This window comes from Hyperoodon ampullatus, assembly GCF_949752795.1.
Source record: "Hyperoodon ampullatus genome assembly, chromosome: 19".
Taxonomy (NCBI): Eukaryota; Metazoa; Chordata; class Mammalia; order Artiodactyla; family Ziphiidae; genus Hyperoodon; species Hyperoodon ampullatus.
Genome location: NC_136932.1, coordinates 54,439,704 through 54,464,910, shown reverse-complemented (window position 1 = coordinate 54,464,910; position 25,207 = coordinate 54,439,704). Strand labels below are relative to the sequence as shown.

Below are 25,207 nucleotides of genomic sequence, written 5' to 3'. Positions count from 1 at the left end.
GAAGCCTTTATTGAAAAATTACATGAGGACCCAAATCCATGTTTGTTCTTGAAGTAAGGTGAGTAGTGATGGTTCCTCAGAACACTCCTAGCATTGTTAATTTGTTCTTCTAATCTTCAGTGCTCAAGACACTGTTTCAGCACATTAGTCCTATCAGTTTCTCTTCCCAGGTATGTATCAGTGCATTGCCTTAGACGTGGTGGGGGTGTATGTGGATTCTTGGAATGACAGCTCTTTTATTTCAGTAAGTTTTTATTAAGCACACATTCTAAATCTATAGTCTGTATCTATAATTTCATCAGTTTTCCCAATAATGTCCTTTATAGCATTTTCCCCCAGTTCAGGATCCAGTCAAGAATCGTGTATTGTATTTAATCTCCTTTAATCTGGAAAAGGTCTTCTGTCTTTGTCTTTCACATTTAACATTGTTTAAAATTGAAGTGTAGGGAATTTGGGATTAACAGATACACACTACTATATATAAATAATAAGGACCTGCTGTATAGCACAGGGAACTATATTCAGTATCTTATAATAACCTATAATGGAAAAGAATCTGAAAAAGATTATATATGTATGTATATATAGTTGAATTACTTTGCTGTACACCTGAAACATTGTAAATCAACTATACTTCAATTAAAAAATAATTTTAAAAGTAAACTGGAGTAAATTGACCTACAACACTGTATTATTTCCAGGTGCCCAACATAGTGATTTGATATTTCTATACATTACCAAATGATCATCACAATAAGTCTAGTTACCATCTGTCACCACACACAGATATTACAATATTATTGACTGTATTCCACATGCTGTACGTTTCATCCCCGTGACTCATTTATTTTGTACCTCTGAAGGTACAGACCTGAAGAGTGTACCTCTTGATCTCCCTCACCTACTTCACTCATCCCCCATTCCTCCTTCTCTGGCAGCCGCCTGTTTGTTCTCTGTATCTATGACTCTTTCTGTTTTATGTCTGTTCATTTGTTTTATTTTTCAGATTCCACATATAAGTAAAATCATACGGTATTTGTCGTTCTCTGACTTACTTCACTTAGCATAATACCCTCTAGGTCCATTCATGTTGTTGCAAATGGAAAGGTTTCCTTCTTTTTTTTTTTTTTTATGGCTACTACTCCACTGTAAATAATATATACCACATCTTCTTAATCCATTCATCCATCAGTAGATACTTAGGTTGCTTCCATATCTTGGCTATTATAAACAATGCTGCATTGAACATAGGGTTGCATATAGCTTTTCAAATTAGTGTTTTCTTCAGAAAAATACCCAGAAGTGGAATTGCTAGGTATATGGCAGTTGTATTTTTAATTTATTGAGGAACCTCCATACTGTTTTCCATAGTGGCTATACCAACTTACATTCCCACCAACAGTGTACAAGGGTTCCCTCTTCTCCATGTCCTTGCCTACATGTATTTGTTGTCTTTCACATTTAACATATTTGAATAACAGTTTTGACATTTTTTAATAATACAGGTTAGTAATTTTTTAGTATATCCTCAATTTGGATTTCTCTAATGTTTCCTCATGGTTTTGCATTTGTGACTGGAATACTGCGTAATGATACAGTGTCTTTCCCAAGGCATCAAATCTGGAGATACATGGTATTTGCCCCTTATTGCTGATATTAATTTTGATTAATTGGTTAGGGTGTTTTTGATTTCTTCAGTCTAGTTACTCTCTTTTTTATTATTATTAATTTATTTATTTATTTTTGGCTGTGTTGGGTCTTTGTTGCTGTGCTCAGGCCCTATCTAGTTGCGGTGAGTGGGGGGGGCACTCTTCGTTGCAGCGCACAGGCCTCTCATTGCGGTGGCTTCTCTTGTTGTGGAGCACGGGCTCTAGGCACGTGGGCTTCAGTAGTTGTGGCACACGGGCTCAGTAGTTGTGGCGCACAGGCTTAGTTGCTCCGTGGCATGTGGGATCTTCCTGGACCAGGCCTCAAACCTGAGTCCCCTGCATTGGCAGGCGGATTCTTAACCACTGTGCCACCAGGGAAGTTCCAAGTCTAGTTACTCTTATAATTAATAAGTAATTTGTGGGAGGGATACTTTGAGGTTATGTGAAATAGCCTATTCCTTATAAATTATTACCCTCTGGATTTATCGTCAACTGATGATTCTTGCCTGAATCAGTTTATTCTTATGGTTGCAAAATGTTTTTTTTTTTTTTTCCTATACAGGTGATCCTTGAACAACATGGGTTTGAACTGCATGGGTCCAGTTATACATGTTTTTTTTTTTTCAATGAATACGTAGTATAGTATTGTACTACATGATCTGTGGTTGGTTGAATCTGAGGATGCAAAACCATTGACATGGAGGTCTGACTGTAAAGTTATACAAGGATTTTCGAATACTGGGAAGGGTGGGCACCCCTAACCACTGAGTTGTTGAAGGGTCAACTGTATTCATTTGTTGACATTATATTGTCAGGAAGAGCTTTCCTTGAAGAAAAATTTCCAATAAACACTTGGTTGCTAGGAACAGCATAAATCAAGACAGAGAATTAGAATGCCCAGGGGGTATTTGAGAGGGGTGGCAAACAGTCTAGTTTATTTGGTGCATTGAGTATAAATAGAATAATAGGTTGAAAATATTGGTTGAGGACAGATTATGGAAGGCTTTGAAATCCAAACTATGGAATTTGGACTTACTTTGTACTATATATGAATTTGTTGGAGGGGAATGACATCATTACATCTTTAAGGTAATTGTGACAATGGTGTTTTTTTGTTTTTTTAATAAATTTATTTATTTTATTTATTTTTTTTTGGCTGTGTTGGGTCTTCGCTGCTGCGCGCGGGCTTTCTCTAGTTGGGGCGAGCGGGGGCTACTCTTTGTTGCAGTGTGCGGGCTTCTCATTGCAGAGCACGGGCTCTAGGCACATGGGCTTCAGTAGTTGCAGCACGCGGGCTCAGTAGTTGTGGCTCATGGGCTCTAGAGCACAGGCTCAGTAGTTGTGGCGCATGGGCTTAGTTGCTCCACGGCATGTGGGATCTTCCCGGACCAGGGATCGAACCTGTGTCCCCTGCATTGGCAGGTGGATTCTCAACCACTGTGCCACCAGGGAAGCCCTGTGACAATGGTGTTGATAAGAAGAATTGATTTCTACTGAGAGGGCTGTGAGAAAAGTAGTATGGGAGGAATACTGGATCCAGTTAAGAAGGTAGAAGGAGTCTTGGAGGAAGAGGTAGTGATTATGGAAAAGTCTGTTCTTAAAAGAATGATTCACCTTTAAATTACTAAATGAAACAAAAAGAAACAAATGAAGATGAATGTTATCACAGAAAAATGGTCAAAAGACATGGTCAGTCATTTTATAAAAGGAAACATTGAATGGTCAATAAATAAAATACTGAATCTTACTAGTAATTCGGGTAATGCAGTTGAAAATAAGTGAGATGCCATTCTTTTCCATCAGATTGGCAACAATTAATTTATGCCTAAAAAGTGTTGTCATACGATAAATTGCTTTTATTTTAGAGAACATTTTGGCAATATCTCGTAAAAGTGAAGATGTGTACAACCTGTGACCCAGCAAGCCCAACTTTAAATTTATATCCTAGGAACTCTCTGAGAGTATATAAAATATTCTGTTTGTAGTAAAATTTGACTCCTATAGATTTAGAATCAGTTTGATGATTTATGTTACATACGGCATTTATAAAAGTTATATACTTCATTGTTTCTAGTAGTAAAAAATTGAAAATTATATACATAGCTATCAATAGGGAAATGAAACTGTGATATGTTCTTATGGTCGAATTCTTTACATCAGTGGAAGTGATTTTTGAGACTCCTGTTGCCTACTCTGCAGAACAGATGAACCACTTTACATTCCTAACAGCAATGTTGTAAAGTACCTGTCTTACTGTACTGTACTCTTACCTGTGTTGTGGTGCCTCAAAAATGTTTTTGTAATTATAGACAAAAAAGTGCCTCATTATTATGTTAATTTACATATTTAGATATTCAGCTCTTTTTCCTTAAATTGTCTACAAGAAATGAAATTAATGAAATTAACTGATTTGAATTTGATAGGGCCAGATAGTAAATATTTTAGACTTTCGAGGCATACAGTCTCTGTTGCAGCTACTGTGCTGTTGTAGTAGAAAAGCAGCCATAGACAGTACATAAACAAATGGATACGGCTGTGTTCCAATAAAACTTTATGGACAGTGAAATTTGAAATTCATATAATTTTCACATGTCAGGAAATATTCTTCTTTTGATTTTATTTTTTACCACTTGCACTTTATTCCAGAAAAGCTACTTTTCACGAACCCATTCTAATTCAAATTATTTCAATTGAAAGAAAAGATCTTAATTTCATGAAATACTGAATTTTTTTGGTTTTTACTTTTTCTTTTATTTATTTATATTTATTTATTTATTTATTTATTTATGCATGCATGCATGCATGCATGCCACGCCACGAAGCTTGTGGGATCTTAGTTTCCTGACCAGGGATCGAACCTGGGGTATAGGAGCGAAAGCACCGAGTCCTAACCACTGGACCGCCAGGGAATTCCCAACGTTTTCTTTTCTTTATAGCAGAGCTGACAGGATTGAACATGTCAGGAATCAAAAAATTTAATTTGTAATCTGTATTCTCCCAAAGATTTTCAAAGTAACCTGTATTACTTGTTCGCTGTTCCTTTAACCTGAAAATATGAATAATACAAAACTCTTGTGGGGACTTCCCTGGTGGCGCAGTGGTTAAGAATCTGCCTGCCAATGCAGGGGACATGAGTTCGAGCCCTGGTCCGGGAAGATCCCACATGCCGCGGAGCAACTAAGCCCGTGCGCCACAACTACTGAGCCTGCGCTCTAGAGCCCACGTGCGACAACTACTGCAGCCCGTGTGCGTAGAGCCTATGCTCCACAACAAAGAGAAGCCACCACGATGAGTAGCCCGCGCACCGCAACAAAGAGTAGCCCCTGCTCGCCGCAATTAGAGAAAGCCCGCGCACGGCAACGAAGACCCAACTCAGCCAAAAAATAAATAAATAAATTTATAAAAAAGAAAACTTGTGAAGCTATTGAAGATTTTTCAAAGAGAAGAATCATATTATTCGTCCAGATAAAATCTAACATGTGTTTCTCAACCTAATATTACTTGGTTCTCAGCTAAATCATAAGAAATAAGATGGGATAACCCAAAATATAGCCTAGCACAATTTGGTACTTTCTGTATATGGTTGGTATTTATAAATGATTGTTGTGCTAACTCCAGGTGTGATTATTAACAACATAAGTTGGCCTGGGCTTCAAATTAAATAGGTAGTATAGTTGATAAATGCTATAATAGCTTAAGAAGTAGGGTAAATAGATTTTAAGGTGAGTTTTTAAGTAAGGGTAGGACTTGGACTAGAATGAAAAAGGAGACAGAATTTGTGTGGTTGGAGAGAGGAATAAGAGATAAACAGTGGAAAGATTATGTGTCACCTTGAGAAGGGCTTTTTTGAAGGGTTTTGAGGTTTCCAATTCTGTAACTAGAGTTAACACTAAATAGGTCATATGAAGTATAATTTGAGTGCCACTCATTCTTGCAGATAGAAAAATTTGAAAGTCAGCTTGGACTGGGGTTTTCTTTTTACAGTGTGCAGCACTTACAGACTGCCATTGTGTGCTAGTTTGCCACTCCATCTAGTTCCCATTCAAGAAATGGTATTTTTAAGGCCTCTGCAGTAATGAAGAGTATAATCTTATCTCTACATCTGATCTGATGGCTTAGCTTGATAGACCCAAAATATGGAGACAGTAAAGGACTGTCTTTATCAGGTTAGTTCTCACCCTGTGGAAAGCTTTATATTTGAGTGACCAACTTTATATATTAAGTGGCGTAACCTAGAGACCTTTTCGTGCCTTTTGGTGCTAATAGGGCTGGCTTAGAAAAGAAAAATAAAATTTAAATCAGTAAATACGATGTAGGAAAAAAATAATGTTGGTATATTTTTCATTACTGGAGTGTCATGGAATGAACAGTAATTATATGGTTGTATACTGTACAACATTAAACTCACAGTTATTTGGAATATAAGCAACAAGGAAAAGGAAGTAAACAGGCTTTGGGTTTCTTTTACATAATGCACTTTTATCATGACACATTGAGGTATGAGGTATTTAAAAAACAGTAATTTCTCGTGTCCTATATTTGGTACATATTCAGATCAGGCTACATTAGCAAGAGTAGTATACCAAAACTTCACAGTGATTAACCTGAGGCCTTTAAGATTCAGAATTTATTTCCCCATATAAAAATATTTTTTAAAGCCTTTCAAAAAATTTTAACATTAAGTATTTAACTTTTTATTGTTATGTACTGAAGTGTTTGTTGACCGAGTAAATTATATTTCCTTGACTTTGCTATTATTGAGTTAACCAAAACTTTGTTTACCAAGTCTCAGTCCTTAATATTCTCTTCTGAGGAGGAGTTTTTCACCATAACAAGGCTGCATAGGTGCACTGCTACTTGTAGAACTGTCTATCCCTGGAGTGTGACAGAATTTTAAGATTGCTGACAGAACATGTTTGTGGGTTCTACCCTGCTTTGGAGACAGTAATAACTCCAGGAGGTAAAAAGAGACTGTTCTACATATTTAGAAAGGAGTGGGGGAAAAAGCCCAAAACAATCATTCCCACATCCTGGCCCTCATGGCCCTTTCATTCTGTAGATCCTCTCAAGCTTCTTTTACCTTTTGTTTTTCCATTTGAAGGGGATGTTGTGACTAGCATCTGTTGATCAGTAGTGTTATAACTCTTCTGGTTTTTCTTTCCCCAAAGCTCTGTGTATCACTATATTTGAACCAACTTTTCTGAGATGACTTTTTAAGGTAATGTTACGAGCTATTTCATTCCTCTGCTGGGATCTGATTTAACCTTTAGAAAACATGGGAGGGGCCTATATAATATGCCAGATTCCAGATTGTATTTCCACAGGGCTAGTCTTGACTGTTCACTTGGAACATGCTTGATCCTGACACAGAATAGATTCACTACAGATCTTATTGCTGTCCATGACACATTATAAAACTTGTCTATATAAATTAGGTTTAGCACAAGCCTGAGCAGTGAGTGATAATTGAGTTTAAGTTAAGGTCTATTTCATACTAATATAAGACCGTGAAAATTTTCTTCTTGCTTTGTAAATGTTCTTTTTGGGTGAGCTTTGCCTATAATCAGTGCCTTGTACAGGACCAAAATAAAGTGGTTATTTATGTTGACTGATACCTGAGCCACTTATTGGCCTTTGATAGGGTCTTTATCTAATCCTGCTGGGATTCATATCAGTGGCCCTAGGGGGCTGAGATGTTTCTCAAAGCTGCCGTTTAAATGGCAAAACCACTCATCTTATTTAGGTAATGCTAAAGTATATCCCTCTTGGTTTCATTAAAATCTGAACTTTAAATATTTGGTACAGTGGGTTGGGTTTAAACTTCTGCTTTAAAATTAATCTCTTAATGTTTGAGAAACGCCTTTACTTTGTGGCTTTTGCAATGCAGCTAGTTCACGCTGTTTTTAAAAGGTCAAGTTAAAAGGCAGGGGCCTTAAATCCAGGGTTGCTTGAAGATGTAAAACTACAGAGGAATCCTACAATGAAATGTTTTTCTGATGTGTCATTCCCATTGGAGGATATATATATATGTATATATATGTAAAACAGGTCCTGGCATAAAATATAAAATTAGGGACACAATAAAGTTTTCTTGTATAGGTTTTGAGAAACTGGCACTCCTCAAAATAGCAGATGAGCAATGCAGTTTTTGCTAATGGCACTTGCTGTGACTCAGAGCAAGGACCTACTATTGAATATTCTGCTAAAAATACCTTCAAAAAGAATTTGACGATTTATTTTATTAACATGGCTACTTTACTAAAACATTTTCTGAAACCAAAAGCCATGATGATAATACATTTATAGTCTTATTAAAAGACTGTCATAGTTGGATAACCTAATAAACCAGAAAACTTTTTTTTTTTCTATCTTCTCTAACTTAAGGTAGTGCCTGAAAACAAAGGCATTCAGTTACTGTTCAGGTAACCGTTAACACTGACTCAGCCTTCGGGGCTTCTAAACCAAGTATTGACAACCTTTTGTCCTGCCTCTATACCTTTAGAAAGAACAGTGTGCTTTTTATGAAGCTCTCTCATTACCTCAGCCAAAATCATTAATCTTTAAAAGGCATCGGTTTGGGTTTTGGGTTTTTTGTGTTTTTTTTTTTTAACGTTTATCATCTAGTACATTTTTTTTCTCGAAAAATTTTGGATTTACTGATTTGAAGGACAGTGTTCAAAATGAGCTGGTATACTGTAATCTATTTTTCTTCCCTCTAAATGATTCTGAAAACAACGCATTCATTAGATTTCTATGTGATGACACAGCAGTCACTTTAACAGAACCTCAGTGCAGTTTTGGTTAGATATTCCACACACCAAATATCCAAGCTAAAATCAATTGCTTTGGGGATTCTAAACGTCTTTAAAATTACAGGTCTGTCTGAAAATGCAAGACAGTTACTGAGAAAGAAAATTTTGGTGGCCAGTTCATAATATAGCTCTTGTAACCCAGATTCTGAGATTGGAAATGTAACTTGATTAAGCTACTGCTTTAACTGTAATAAAACAGTAACTCCTTTAGATTTTTAATTTAGAATTTGTATACTTCCAAAAAAGATTCAAAGTAGCTATACTGTTAAAGTGGTATTAGAAAGGTCATTTCAAATGCTGCAGAATACAGAACATCTTCAAGTATTTGGCTTAACAAAACATAATGAAATTTTGCCAAGCATAAATATTCACTCTGATGACATGGTGGCAAGGCTTTTCTTTGCAGAACAGTCTCTGTCTGCTCTCTTAACTGCCAAAGATTCTTCTCTCACCCTCAGTATGTGAGGTATACTTTGGGGAAAACATTAAAAGCAATTTAAATGATTAAGCAAATTCTCAGCAAAACTGCTTAACACACAAAATTATTGTATACCTAATAGAGTTTTCTGTTTAACTGAAAAGGTTACTAAAAATAATGTGTACTTGAATTCTTCCTCAGGATCTTTCTGGAATAGCAATCACATCTCTTTAAGATGAAAAGCACGGAACGAAATTCTTTTATGCTTTATTATATTTGTGCTATTATGAAATATTATTACAGCTTATACTTTAGCAATAAAGTACTGGGAAGGTTATTAATCGATAATGAATACCGTAGATACCTTAATGCTGTTAGAAGACACGATGCCCCCAGCTTTGAAACGCTTGCATTCCCAAACACTGCTAGTTTACACTGTTGAGGCGGACCCACTGAAATACAATGCTAATAGTTAATCCCTTTCTCCAAGAGTGTACCTTAGCCACACCGAGGAAAAACATTAAGGTTTTACAAACCATCTTTAACCTAATTATCTAAATCTTTGAGGCTCATTAATTATTTGATATGGCTGGAAAAAAAATCCTGCTACAATTTTAGTCCAATTCTTTAGCGTATTTATGACACTCAAATTCTTCACCCAATTTATTACTCAGCTAGACCCATATATATATACATCCGCCAAAATGTCCGCAGAAACGTTAAGAAAGGCTATCACAAGGCCAGTTTGAGATACCTCATAAATGGCCTTCACTGCCCTTTGAGTCAATTGTTTAACGTCCCAAGAGACTACTAGTTCTGTTAGAACCTAAGCGTCAGCTTCTCCAACCGTCCGAAGGGCGTGCGTAAGGGCAGATAGGATTTTTAAACCCCATTTCAGTGTTTCAGTGCCCCTCTCCCTGGGATGTAACAAACCACCCACCACATGAGACTAGGCGGGGGAGGAGCGCTGCAGCCGGCTGCCAAGAGCGCTCTGCAGGGGGGCCGTTTCCCTGAGTCACGGAGAGGGCGGGAGGCTGGGCCCATCTGCCCAAGCCACGTCCTCTTCGTAAGGGACTACGTTTAAATAGGCAGGGCCCACTGGGAAAGGGACCAGCACCGCCATTCCTCAAGGCGGCCCAGCAGCCACCTCATTCCCAGGAGACGCCGCACTTCCCTAGAACTCGCTTTGCATTCCGGCAGCAATCAGCAGACCTTTCCTGACCAGCGTCACGTGCACCCGGAAGTACGTGGGTGAGACCTAAAGCGCCCACGGAAATGACGTTGATCGCCCCTAGTCGCATGATGTGGCAAAATGCGAAAAAAAGGTGGGGGGGAGGGAAAAGCAGGCGGCTGGGGAAAGTGATGAGACAAAAAGTAGTCCCTTCGATTCCTCTATTTATCTCCGTGTCGCAGCAGTAAGCGAGGCCCTCAGCGCCCTGCGCCCCACGCTCCGAATTCCTGCGCCCCGATGCACCGCGGCGCTCCGTGGAGGAGTACATAAGGCGGAGGGGGTGAGGTGACCTGGGCGGAGTTCTGTCGCCAGGATCCTTCCGCAGGGCTCAGCCGTTTCCGGAGTCTGCGCTGCGCCCGGTTCCGCCATTGCGGCTCTCGCGGACCCTGGAGCCTCCGCCCCCGACCTGAGCTCTTTCGTCTGCCTGCCAGTTTCCTGCGTCCCCGGAGACTCTCCTGCTGAGCCCAGCCTCCCCCCTCCCCCTTCTCCTCCTCTCCCTTGGAGAGCCCGGGCAGCCACTGCCCCGCAGCCCCAGTGACAGGAGGAGACCATACACCCCCGACAGCGCCATGGCCCAGATTCTGCCAATTCGTTTTCAGGAGCATCTTCAGGTGCGGTGGGCCCGAGCTAGTGAGGGCTGTGGAGAGAGGGAGGTAGGAAGGAAGAAGCTGGAGTCTGAGCCCAAGCAAAAAGAGGAGAACCGGGGGGGAGGGGGGATGGTGGTGGTGGTATCGGTTCCTGGGGTAGATGGAGGATGGGGCACTGTCTTGGAAAGCTTGAAGGGTTAAATGATGTGGGGCTTGGGTGGAAAGGAAGCGAGTCGGGGTGCATAGGGCAGTGAGGCCATACCTGGGTTTGAAGGCCTCTCTATCTTCGCTTCCTGGATGGCAAGAACTGCGCATAATAACCCTTCCACCCCCGGTTTTATTCAGTTCATTCATTTGGGTACGTTGCGGGGCGGGTGGGGGGGGCGTTCTCCCGCGTTTCTTCCGGAGCAAGAATTCTCTTCCCCTAGGGCAGCGCAGGCTGTCACCTCCCATTGCCCTCTTCCCTTTACCCCATCGTGTCTGCACCCGGGAGTTGTGGCGCGGGTGGGTTGGGGAGAGGCAGCCTTTTTTCTTCCTCTCCCTGCGGCTCTCACCGGGAAAGGCACCTTCCCCGGGCATGCGGAGAACGGCAGTGGCTCCTCTCTTGCCTTCCCCGAGGCAGTAGAACAGGGAAGCTCACTGAAGGAAAAGAAAGTGGATAGAATGGGGGAACGTATTTCTCAGGGCGGTGTCAATTTCAGAGTGCGTGGGGTCAAGGTTCCTAAGGGGGCTCGCCTTTTTTCACTCTCTTGATGTCTCTGGGAATGGTGCGGCTTTTATCCCCTCTTCGATTCTAGAAGGGAGAAAAGAGTTGTTTAGAGGTTATTTTTGGGTCTGCTGGAGTCTAGCAGCTAGTTGGCTTGGCGTGAGTACTTTCCTCAGGATTGCATGGAATTGAACGACCCCTGGGGATAGAGCACACCTGCCCTGAGATTTGCAAGGTTATTTGGTCTGTACTTGGTTTCCTTTAGTAGGTTCTAGAGCTCTTCCCCATGGTGCATTATCCTGTAGGCAACAGACTCTTATCTGGCAGCTTGCCCATAGCGGGCCCAGGCAGGTGATCATTGGAGGGCTTGACTGAATTAAGTCTCTTCTAAGCTTCTGATTTTCCTGGTTCACCAGTCCTGGTTTTACTTTGGCTGAAATAATTTATTCATAAAGTATGCTTTCTTTCTAATTACCTCCTTAAAGAGGTCTGTCTCAGCTCAGTCATTTGAAGGACTAATTCGTAATGAAAAGAGATGCCAGTGGTTTGATATGACACTAATACTAGTGGCCTTTTGGACACTTTACCATTGAAGGCTGTTTACTTTCTGCCATTGTTATAACAATAAATAAATGTTAATTAAAAGGTTTAATATTCTGGCTATCAACATGATTTCATTTTTTTTACAGGTATCACCTTTGCTTGCATCAGCAAGACTTCTTTGTCTTGAAATGTAATGAATTATAAATCTTTACTCAAAAAATGAGTTAAGTAGTGTACTTTATTCAGTCATTTTTGGTTTTCAGATAACTCATCTGATGTAATAGAACACTATTTTACAAAAGGTTAAAAAACATTGTGACAGAATGGACACAGAAGTTTTTGTTTATGCTCCATCCAAATTTGTATTGCTGTGGTTACTTCTGTTGAATGTGGAGTGTGAGGAAAATAATGTTTTTGAGTCTGAGGGGAAGACACAACCTTGTCCTGACACTAAAGTGCTTCTGGAATATAATCTTCCTGCAGACAAAAATGTGTAAAATCATACACAAGAAAAGCAGTTATAGTTGCTGTTTACTTTACAAAACAGATATAGCCCACTAGTAAATCTTGTTTCTTGACTGGTGGTCGTTTGAGCAATAGTTTTGCATTTCTATTAATGAGGAGACAAGATTGTTGAATAATCCCAAAGACTGGACTCCAACCATATCACTGATTGAAGACAGATTTAATATGAGTCTGATTTCTAAGTGGTTCAGAGTTTTTGCAGACACTTGAGTGAAGCCATTTCCTTCTCAAATACTTTGAAGAGTTGCGTATAAAGTAGCTTTGCAAATAAACTTGAAGAATTCAGTCATTCATTTTTTGGAGTAGTATATATGCCATGACTAAGTTTAAGCTTGCTTTGGTGGCTGTGTACTCAAGCTGATAATGATTAATTATTGTGCAGAGCCCCAATCACCAACCTCTTCCAGGATAATATAATTCCTGACTTTTGATTTTTATCCCTTGCTGTATAAAAATTAATAAGGATTATTTTAATTGGCGACTTAGGTCTTTGACCTCTCAGCCCCTGCCAGTTTGCTAAGTAGCAGAAAACTTTCTGAAACACTTAGGATAAAAATTGGGAACAAGAATTGAGGAACTTGCGTGTAGAGTTAACCTGTGAAATCTTCAAAGGGTGAACTGTAAATGAATTTATTTTTATACCGTGGAACTACTTTGGCCAACTGAAGGGTCTGTCATCAAGGACTCAGAACTACATCAAGTGAAGCTTAATATTTTAAGTTATAAAGGAGTTTTTTTTTTCTTTTTTAGGAGGTATAGGCTGATAGCAGTGAACAGATGAGTGCCTATTTGAGCAAGATTTTGCTAGGATTGCAGGTTCTGAAAAAAATCCTAGGCTACCTATAGTGTTGCCTGCAACTCTGATTTCTTGGCTCATTAAGTATCTTTATGCCAATTGACATATTCTGCTGTATTCCCAGGTTCTTTGGGTCTGAAATTAAAAATCTCCCAACCCTGCTCTTTTCCCTTTGATCCATAAATGTGTTGTGCATTCAATGGTAGGGGTTCTTGCTATGATTATTTTAATTTGCAAAGAGAAAGCAATGCTGAGTATTACTGGGATATGTTATATGCTTAACCGTACTGCCTGGAAGAGGCATACTGCTTGGAATTATGTTGCAGTCTACTTTATTTTTTTTTATTTTTATTTTTTGCGATACGCGGGCTTCTCACTGTTGTGGCCTCTCCCGTTGCGGAGCACAGGCTCCGGACGCGCAGGCTCAGCGGCCATGGCTCACGGGCCCAGCCGCTCCGTGGCACGTGGGATCTTCCCGGAGCGGGGCACGAACGCGTGTCCCCTGCATTGTCAGGCAGACTCTCAACCACTGCGCCACCAGGGAAGCCCTGCAGTCTACTTTAGGAATAGCTTCCCAGTTTAAGATGTATCAAGGTTTTCAGAATTTTCCTAATGGTCAATTTACTCAACTTAAAGGGGTGTGGCTAATTCTAGTGAATGTGCTTTCACTCTGTTTAGGAAATAATTTAAGGCATGAAACTGTGTGTGTAGAATGACAATCACTTTCATTTTGGTGTGCAGTGAAATACATGATTTCAGGAACCTTAACTTAATGATATTTGAATTATATTTAACAGGATGTTTTTCTGTCATTGTTACTGTGTGCCTTTTTCTTTTTGAGAGTTACTATCCAATAGAACTTTCTTCCATGATGAAAGTTTATACTAGCTACATAGGCATATTGAGCACTTGAGATGTGGTTATTGTGACTGAGGGACTAAATTTTTACTTTTATTTCTTTTCAATTAATGTAAATGTAAATAGCTACACGAAGCTATTGACTATGACATTGGACTGCACAATTACAGGCCATTCTGATGTGCTTCCCCCCGCCCCCCCCGCCGGTACGCGGGCCTCTCACTGCTGTGGCCTCTCCCATTGTGGAGCACAGGCTCTGGACACACAGGCTCAGTGGCCATGGCTCACGGGCCCAGCCGCTCCGCGGCAGGTGGGATCCTCCTGGACCGGGGCATGAACCCGTGTCCCCTGCATCGGCAGGCGGACTCTCAACCACTGCGCCATCAGGGAAGCCCCTGATGTGCTTTTTAAGAGTGAAGATTTATCTGGCCACCCATATTTATATGTTTAGAACACTTTGTTACCTAAAATTAAAACATTCATTAATAGAAAGTGTTGGTTGAATACTGTCTCTTTTGGGAAGTATAATGAACAGTGACTAGTGAATGGAAGGAACAGCAGACTTCCTTTCTTGTGAGAGTCTGTTGTGTCCTTTGAATGTGGCTGGGTGCTTCCAGGTCTTCACCTAATTCCCCCAGACATCCTTCTTAAACAGTAGGAGAAAGTGAGACTCAAACTAGTGCCCAAGGGAACCTGTCAGAGTGGGATTTGAACCTAGATCTTCTGACACTAAATATTTTGAAGAAAAACAATGATTGACCTTAAGAGGAGAAGTTATCAGTATCCTAGTGTGCTTTTTTATCTGTTGGACTTTTCCCTGAGAAGGTGACTTCTCTTCTGGTTTAACGTGTGGTTAATGATGCGGTATAGTAGACAGATCAGGGGTTTGGAGGTTGTTGAGACCAGTTCCATCCAGTAGAAAAATATGAGCCACATCTGTAATTCTGTGTTTTCCAGTGGCCATATTAAAAGTAAAAAACAGGTGAAATTAATGTCTCATTTAACTCAGTGTACCCCAAATGTTATAATTTCAACATTGCAATCAGTATAAACTTTTCAGATGAGATATTTTACATTCCTTTTTGGGGGGTACTGAATTTTCAAAACCTGCTATGTATTTTACACTTAGAGCACATCTCAATTCAGACCCTATTTTCATTGGATATATTTGACCTGTATTTAGCTTTCATAAAATTTACAGTTGGAAAAGCAGGTTTGCATATGTAGGTTGTTCCAAACATAAGTTTTCCATAATTGACTGGATTATCAGTTACTATTTAATTTTAATTAACTTAAACTTGAAAATTCAGTCAAAGTAGCCACATTTGAAGTTCTGAGAACCACATGTGGCTTGTGAAATGTCGCTACAGTATTGGAGAAGGCAGGTTAAGACTAACCTCTTGCTCCTTTTTCTCTGTAAAAAGTGTACTACCTCACAAAGTTACCGTGAAGGTCTGAGATCATGTATGTGAAAGTACTTGGTGTAGCACTTGAAGGGTATTAATTGTTGGCTATATAATTTTTGTCCAATATATTTTATTCAGGTATCTCTTAACCAGTGACAACATTTTATTTTGCAGATTTAAGACCTAGATTTTTATGGTTTATAAATATTTGATACTCACCTGAGATTTGAATATTTACTATATATCAACAATTATGTTACACTAGGGACAAAGTGGTGAACAAAACTGACTGCAGCTTGCATATGTGCTTGCATTGATTAGTTGGCAGAGGCTGTCCTCACATAATTGTAACCATGGATGTTATTGAATGTTTGATACTGTGCAGGATTTAATACAAATATTCATATGACACAAAATTGATTCTGCTCTGAAACTGCCCAAAAGGAAGAAAAAAATTTAGTTAATCTTTTATAATATCCCATGAGTGCTCACATGTGCCATTGGTACATCTTTAATTAATGTTCCTTGGTCAGACTCCTGATAAACCACATCTGATAAAATACCCACCTGGAATGCCAGTCAGGCCTTTGTTAGTATTTATATGTCCTATAAGATGGTAGTGCAGAAGTGTATGTTCTCACTTAGATAGGAAGTGAGTTCATAGCTGATATTTTAGTCCTTCATATTAGAACAAGGCTGTTTTTTAAAATTTATTTACATAGCCATGCTAAAGCTATTTCATAAAATCAAATTCTAAGCTGTAGCAAAGTTTCCAGCTCTTAGGTATCTTTTCTTTTTTTCCCCCCACCGTTACTTGGCCAAGTGCCTGAGGCTAATGCTCTTAACTCAGGGGGTGGCAGGAGGCTTGGATCTGAATATATTATGCAAAACCCATCTGTCAGACTCAGATTTTTGTGTCTCATCTTTTGTGTTATGAAAGACATAACTTAAGATAGTTTACATAATTTATGATAGTTTATCCTAGTTCAGAGGGAATAACTATTCATCAAATCCTAATTGTCCTGAAATCTACAAGATCAAAATAAATTGACCATTATAGCTATTTGAGCACCTACTGTGTGCCAAGACCTCTGCTAAATCTTTTATGTTCGTGATCTCATTTGATTGGCAAGAGCATCCCTTCAGGTAGGTAGGGTTAGCCTTATTTTGCAGATGGGGAAACTGAAGCTCATAGCAGTTAACCTGTAGAGTCACACAGCTAGTGAGTGGATGGTAATATTTGCTCTTCTTTCATTGTGGCACATTGCCTCATTTGGTGAATGATCTGTATAATTTGTATGTATGCTGTGGTGTTCCTTGATGTATACATTCTACTAGTATTTTTGTTTGTTTTTTTGCGGTACGCGGGCCTCTCCCTGTTGTGGCCTCTCCTGTTGCGGGGCACAGGCTCCGGACGTGCAGGCCCAGCAGCCATGGCTCACGGGCCCAGCCGCTCCGCAGCATGTGGGATCTTCCCGGACTGGGGCACGAACCCATGTCCCCTGCATCGGCAGGCGGACTCAACCACTGCACCACCAGGGAAGCCCCTACTAGTATGTTTTTAGGTCAGTAGTTTTTATGAGAAAATTAGGGGCCAGTGAACCAACATCTGGATTTTCTATGCCTTAAATGGTTATTGAGATGATGTTTTTTAAAGGGCTTTATCCAAGTTCCCACTAAAAAATTGTGCAGAATGATTGGAATCGGGTTAACTTGTAATAATCAAGATTATCTATATCCCTGTCATAAGGCTGAACTTCTCAAATTTCTCTTAGACTTTTCCTTAGTGACAAGAGAGTGAATATGTTCTAATCTGAAGCCACTTGTGAAAACAGGAAACTTCTGCTTTCTATTTTATTGTATTATTTAAGTTTTTCTGTTTATTCTAATGTAAAACTTGAATAGAACTCAAGGAAGACTGTTATGCTTGGGGAGGGAGGATGGGAAAAGTGGGAGTAGAACATGCTTGCTCAGTTTGAATAGCATAACTGTAGAGGGGAAAATGGTTATACATTTGTAGGATTGTGCTTTGGAAACAGAACTGCCAGTAATACTGGTACTTCCTTTTCTGAATCATTGGGTAAGTAAGAACTTGTCTTTAAGTTCTGAAGTACAGCAGATTTTATTTATTTATTTATTTATTTGGCTGCGGCGTGCAGCATGCAGGATCTTAGTTCCCCAACCAGGATCGAACCTGTGCCCCCTGCCCTGGAAGCGCGGAGTCTTAACTGCTGGACCACCAGGGAAGTCCCCTGAAGTACGGCAGATTTTAAAGCTTATTTTTGAAAGAATAGGAACTGGGTCCATTAAAACCATATGGTCATGTTAAAAAATTTAAATTCTGCAATATACTGTTGTGGAAAATGTTTCACATGTTTAATCCGAGCTCTTATCTTTTTAGCTCTTCTCAACTTTCTCTTTTATTAAATATTTAAAACAATACTTTCTGGCAGTTGTAAAGTTAGCCTATAGTATGTGGTTGTATTTATATCATGATACTTAGCCCGTACAGACACTCAGATATTAATCCTTAGCCCCTATGCTGGAGGGGAGTCTCTCTTTATCCATTTGAGTTGAACATATATGCTATGCTCAAGGAAAAAATTACCCATTTACCCAGTTATTGAAGACAAGATCTTAGAGTTACACCAGACTCTCTCCTCCTCATTTTGTACATCCAGTCCATTTATGAAGTAGGGAAGGTGATTGCAGTGTTTAATGACCCCCGTCTGTTGAAACTGGGAATCATGGTAGATGAAAAATGAGAATTGGGTTGAGAGTTGCCTTCATCTGTTTCTGACCAGCTGCTCATCTGAGAAAGAGGACTTAAAAACCACTAAAGTGGACAGAGGGAAGCCAAAGACTATCCACATATGCATAGCTTGGCAAAAAACTAACTTTGGGTAGATCTCATTATTTGAGGATTAATAATTAGGGGAAAAAACCTATAGGGAGAACATGGTTCAAAAAATCCATCTCTTTCCCAACTCTCTACAGTACTTTACATTCTTTCTTATTGAACTATGCAAATCTAAGGCAGGTGTCTTTTTTTAACCATAAAATATTCCACAGGAAAGAGTTTCCTTATATTAAAAGTCTTACCAAGTGTCTGTGTTACTGAGTCCTTTACAGTTGCTTCTGTTTGAATTGAATACTACAACACTGTTCAGGGAAGGCTACCGTGGACTTGAAATCAGCTGGATTGGTAAGAGGTAAATTTAACACACCTAATAATTATTCCTCTCTGTATGGCTTCACAATTACAACTGTTGGATGTTGTAAGCAAACATTTTAAATTTCACTCAAAAACCAGTCCATTAGGGAGGTGTTTCTGGAGATTGTAATCCAAAAACAAGTGTAAAAACACCTCTCCTAATACAGAAATAGACATTTGAGGCATGTTATACATTTCCCATGATGGTACCATAATGAATTTTTAAAAAGCACTTTGATGGATGCAGATGACTTTCCACTGCTAATGAAGACACTGATGTAAACAATGCGCATGAGGAGTTTAAAATGGTTCCTGAAATATGAAGAGTGGAAAAACATTTCCGAGTTAATTATTTTATAATTTAAAATGTCTATATAAACTGTCAAATGACTACATGAATTATATATTACGCATATCTAAAATTAAACTTAACCATTTTAAAGTGAACAATATAGTGGTATTTAGTACATTCACAGTGTTTTGCAACCATCACCTGTATCTAGTTCCAAAACATTTCATTACCCCAAAAGGAAACTCCATATCCATTAAGCAGTCTCCTTCCTCCCTCCTCCCATCCCCCAGCAACCACTAATAAGCTTTCTGTCTCTATGAATTTATCTATTCCTATAAATGGAATCATACAATGTGTGACCTTTTGTGTCTAATTTCCTTCACTAAGCGTACTGTTTGAGGTTTATCCATGTAGTATGTATCAGTACTTTATTCATTTATGGCTGAATAACACTCCATTGAATGGATATACCACATTTTATTTGTCCTTTCATTGATCGATGAACATTTGGATTCTTTCCACCTGTTGACTATTGTGAATAGTGCTACTGCGAACATTACAGGTTTTTGTTTGAATACCTATTTTTAGTTCTTTTGGATATATACTGAGGAGTGGAATTGTTGGCTCATATGGTAACTCTATATTTTAACTTTTTGAGGGACTGCCCAACTTTTTCACAGCAGCTACACCACTTTACATCCCCCCATCAGCAGTATATGAGAGTTCCAGTATTTCCACATTGTCTCCAGCAGCTCTCAGAAGCTTTTTTGGATGACCAGGGAATAGTCTACTGGGGACAATGAATACCCTGTTTGGTGTTTTTACTTCCATGTGTTCTCTCCCAATCTTTGTAGCTCTGCCCTCCCTTAAATTGTGTGTCCTGCTTTAGATTGCATTTCCATAACCAGTCATAGCTTGGGTAGCATTCAGTTGTTTTGTGCCACCTGAACGGCATTTATACAGGAAAGGGCATAACCTTGGGGAGTCATACCTATCTGCAAGGTTTGGGGTGTAAAAAACTTCCCTGTATTTCCCTGCAGCTTGGTCAGAATTGATATGTGATATTTCATCAAATTCTTGGATTATTATTTTTAAAGAACGAGTCACATTTAAAGGTTTTTAATTTTCCAGTTAGTAGTTGGCTACAAGTAGGACAAATTCTTTGAGTCTCTTGATAGTTTACCAAAGCTAGTAGTCTTATAGTTCCTGTCTCCAACTGTGGTTCCTTCCTGAATGTATTACTTAACAATATGGAGTGACCAGAGTAAAAAAATTCTCCTGAGAATGATTGCCTCAAAGACTAACATGGAGTAGAAGTAAATTTATATGTTTAAGTGTGGGGTCCACAAGGGCATTTTTATTTGTTGCTTAAAATGTGTGGAGCGCATAGAAAACAATGGCTGGTATACTGTTGATGAAAGAATTAAAGGAATGCTGCACTTTCAGCATTTTTTTTAATTTCCTGTAGAAGACAGAAACTGCAGTTTTTATTTGACATTCTGCTAGTTTCCTGGAAGGGCTCAATGAAGTTACTATTGTCAGCATTTTCTTCACTGTGATTAATACTAGTGAAGGTAGAGGATGTTTTGGAACTTTTAAAGGAAGTTATGCTGAGTGAAATCCTTGGGATAGGAAGTTAACCACATCTTCAAGCACCTAAAAATATCTGTATTGGGTGACATCCAAGTATCAGCAGGACTCGAAAATTGTTCACCTCTTCTCTCTATAGCAGTAACACTTAAGTCTTTGTCAAGATACAAGATTCATTTACAGAAAAGGTAACTGAAATAGGATTATACATAGAGCACAGCACAAAATTGCCTTGTCTGAAATACAGTAGCTGTACATGCTTCCTTTACATTCTAACTATTCAGATGAAACAAGGAGGAAGGAACTGGAAAGTGTAAAGCCAAGCACTACTTGTGAAACATAATCCTTGATAATAATGCTGTTGTAAACACAAATGTTAATGTATTTTGATTTTCAGCTGATTCAGCTGGTAAATGAGTTCTGTTCTGAGTCTACTAGTCATTCATTAGGAAGCATACTTACCGTGTGTGCTTATAAAGAAGCCTATTTCCAATGAGTGTTCCTATTTCCAATGAGTGTTCCTATTTCCAATGAGTGTAATAAGCGCTGGTTGAAATTAGTAGGCTCAAAGCAAACTTATTACTCCTTTAATTATGTGATATTTGTAGGCACAGACACAACTGTGATTGATTGCTGAGACAGATGTGCTGATGGAGAGTATCATCCTTAGCCAGTCAGAGAATTGGGCATTGAAAAAGTAGTCTGGTTTTCCTTGGTTGAATTGTCATATGCCAGAATTTTCTACCCTTTTTATTTTATTATTTTATTTTTTTAACTTTTGGCTGCACACTGTAGCCTGCGGGATCCTAGTTCCCCGACCATGGATTGAACCCGCACCCCCCACAGTGGAAGCTCAGAGTCCCAACCACTGGACTGCCAGGGAAGTCCCTCTACTGTTTTTAATACATGTATACTATTGGATTAAATATATATATATATATATAGAGAGAGAGAGAGTCCATTCGGTTCCTTTAACAATATTTTCATAGTTTGATCACTAATGTATTCTACTAAGATGCTGACTCACCATCAGTGGGTTTCCTGATTCCTTGATATAAGAAGGCTTTGCTAGCTGTCTTTAGTAACAAGAATTTTGAAAAAAGCAAGTTGGGTTTCCCTGGATTTGACTATGTAATGTTAGTGGCATGACATCAGAGCCAATCTATTTTAGAATAGTTTGTCATGATACCATAGTCCCAGAGCTAAATAACTGTAAAAGGATAGAAATCCCTATAATAGAGTGCTTATGTGCCCCCACTGTGTTCTAAGTGCTTGCTGTATGTTAAATCACTTAAACCTTTTATGCAGCACCTAGGCATGCCTTGCTCCCCCTCAAACAGGGATGGACGCTTTCTCTTTTCTGTTTGCCACATGTACAGTTAAATCAAGTACAGTTTCAAAACCAAGACAAGAAAAAACAAAGCTTAAAGCATTAAAAACTGATGAGCATGTAACTTAGATTTCTGAATCTAATATTGCTGAAGTTAAAAAAATTTTTTTACCATATTTAATTTTAATACAATCTCTTTCACAGTTAACATTGTTGAAATTGGGGATTCATCTTACAGTTGTATACTCTTTCCCCAAAAGCTTTATGATATTGATGAGCATCTTAGAAACTGAGGCAGTGGTAGTTTCTCAGGCGCAGAGATGGGCCTTTCTTTTCTCATGTTCTCTGAAGGAATTACATCTTATTATTATCTGTACCTTCTCAGTACTTCTCAGCCCCTTATAACTTGGGCCTTAGCTATTTGAATGTTTAGTGATCTCTTGAAAGAGGCACCGAGACTTAGGTGGGCTCTTCCTTGTGCTACCACTGAACTTTGTAGATTTTTTTTCCCCAGAGCCTCCCGCAGATATCTGGACTTTGAAACCTGAAAGTTCTAGTTTTCCCTGCTTCTCCTTGTCAGAAATCCTTATATAAGATGAAAGTGTTTCTTTGCCAACTATCCTTTATATTTTGCCAGAGTTTAATGTAAAAGAAGTTCTCCCTTTCTCCTTGTCGGATTCCCAAGAAAAACTTGTGAAAACAGTGCTCTCCAGTAGAACTGTGCAATGATGGAAATGTTCTGTATTCTGTGCCTTCCAATACAGTAGTCACATGTGGCGGTTGAGTACTTGAAATGAGATTGATGTGAATGAGGAACTGAATTCTAAATTTTATTTACTGAACAAAATTAAATAGCTGCATGTGACCAGTGGCTGCCATAGTGGACAGTGTAGCAAACCTCTCAGTTCTGATAGGGCAGGCATTATACAGCTCCTTTACAGAGCATAAACTCTTGCTCTGGAATTATATCACTCTTTGAATGGTTTGATTTTCATCTTTACCTTTTGAAGTTGTGTTCTTCCTTCCTGCCCTACAGGTAAATTGCCCAATAAAAGTCTAATCCCTACAATTGCAATTTAATTTTCAAGTTCTGTAACCTATAAGAGCAGAAATTCATCCCTTTTTTAAAACTTCAAAAAATAATAAATTTGCAAGTTTTCATAATACTGGGAAGAGCATATACCCAATCATCTAGATTTTTAATAATATTTTGCTGTATTTGCTTTTTTGTTTTAATGAAACATTTTTTTAAATTCAGGCTATTACGACATTTTATAAATATTCCAGCCTGCATCTTTAGAAGATAAGGACATTTTCTTACAATCACGATATCATTATAGCATCCTAATAGTTAACAGTTCCTCAGTACCTAAAAACCAGTCAGAATTCAGATTGGCCGGGCTTCCCTGGTGGCGCAGTGGTTGAGAGTCCGCCTGCCGATGCAGGGGACACGGGTTCGTGCCCCGGTCTGGGAGGATCCCACATGCCGCAGAGCGGCTGGGCCCGTGAGCCATGGCTGCTGAGCCTGCGCGTCCGGAGCCTGTGCTCCGCAACGGGAGAGGCCACAGCAGTGAGAGGCCCATGTACCGCAAAAAAAAAAAAAAAAAAAGAATTCAGATTGGCCCCAAATGTTATTTGGTTTGTTTAAAGCAGGATCCAAGCAAGATGTACATGTTGCTTTCAGTTACAACTCTCAGAAATCTCTTTTAATCTATAGTTGTCCTGAAAAGTAATTAGCAGTATACATATAGTAAAGGAATGTTGTCCTTCTGTGTAAGAATATTTAGGCCTCCAGAATTCTAGGCATATTGAAAAGAAGAGTTGGGAGAGGCTCTCATTCTTTAAGAAAGTTCTTTTATTTGAGGAGCTTAAGGTTTAGTTGGGTAAATGGATCTGAAATTGTGTGGCATGGGCAGTGAGGAAACATTGGGAAGTTTTGGTTTTGGAAAAGCTACAGTAGAGGGGAGAGGAAGAGGCAGCGCATGTGTCTCTGGATCAGGCAGTTTCAACTCTTCTGCACACCAAGGGGAGAAACGCTGAGCCTGCTTTCCATTTCACCTTCTATTTCTTAGCCTTGAGCTCTTTACAGTAAAGAATTTTTTATGATACTGACCTTATGCCTTTTGTTTGCATTAGCTTTCCCGGCTTGCTGCCTAAACAAAGGTGTAGGAGACAGAAAGCCTTAGCAATACTATTCCAGGGTGCCCCTAAAAATAAGAATTGAAATAAAATAGGGTTACTTAGCATGAATATGTTACATGATTCCATGTTACGTGATTTTGAAGATTCTGATCTCTAACTTTATTTTTAAAAATTGTTTTTAAAAGTCTTTATTGAATTTGTTACAATATTGCTTCTTTTTTAATATAAATTTATTTATTTTATTTATTTTATTTTTGGCTGCGTTGGGTCTTCGTTGCTGCACACAGGCTTTCTCTAGTTGCGGCGAGCGGGGGCTACTCTTCGTTGAGGTGCGCGGACTTCTCATTTTGGTGGCTTCTCGCTGGGAGCACGGGCTCAAGGCACGCGAGCTTCAGTAGTTGTGGCTCGCGGGCTCTAGAGCACAGGCTTAGTAGTTGTGGTACACGGGCTTAGTTGCTCCGTGGCATGTGGGATCTTCCCGGACCAGGGCTTGAACCCATGTCTCCTACATTGGCAGGCGGATTCTTAACCACTGCGCCACCAGGGAAGCCCCTGCTTCTGTTTTATGCTTTGGTTTTTTTGGCTGTGAGGCATGTGGGATCTTAGCTCCCCGACCAGGGATTGAACCTGCATGCCCTGCATTGGAAGGCGAAGTCTTAACTACTGGACCGCCAGGGAAGTCCCTCTACCTAAATTTAGTTAGGCAAATTAAAGAGCAGAATTGGAAATTTTAAAGAGTAATTTCCTTTTCTTGAAAGAAAAAACAAACAAATTCAGTGTCTAATAAGTTAAGCACCCGGAGACCAGTAATCTTTTATCAGTAATCAAAAGAAATTCACACCCAGAATTTCAGCCAACTTCTAGGACAGCTGTATTAAGCAGATAAAATGCAAATACAAAAAAAGCTTACCTTGAGCTGGCCTAAGTACTGATGTGTTATATGTACTAATAGTATCTATTGAAGTTTTACTGTGTGTAAGGCACTGTTCTGAAAGCACTTCACATTAAATCCTCACAATTGTGGGATATGTACTATCATCTCACATGTTTCAGGTGAGGAAATGGATATACAGAGATAATTGATTTGCCCATGATCATTTATATGGCA

General features: G+C 39.2%; 1 protein-coding gene across 2 annotated transcripts in view; it reads left to right on the top strand.

Moving 5' to 3' along the window:
* Positions 1-10,679: 10,679 nt before the first annotated feature.
* Positions 10,680-25,207, top strand: part of CLTC (clathrin heavy chain) — a gene marked incomplete at its 5' end in the record, with an annotated part of 60,304 nt that continues 45,776 nt past the window's right edge. For both annotated transcript variants that reach the window (XM_079725286.1, XM_079725287.1), the window contains one exon: positions 10,680-10,721. In XM_079725286.1, coding sequence (XP_079581412.1) covers positions 10,680-10,721 — 42 coding nt within the window. The remainder of the gene's footprint in view (positions 10,722-25,207) is intronic.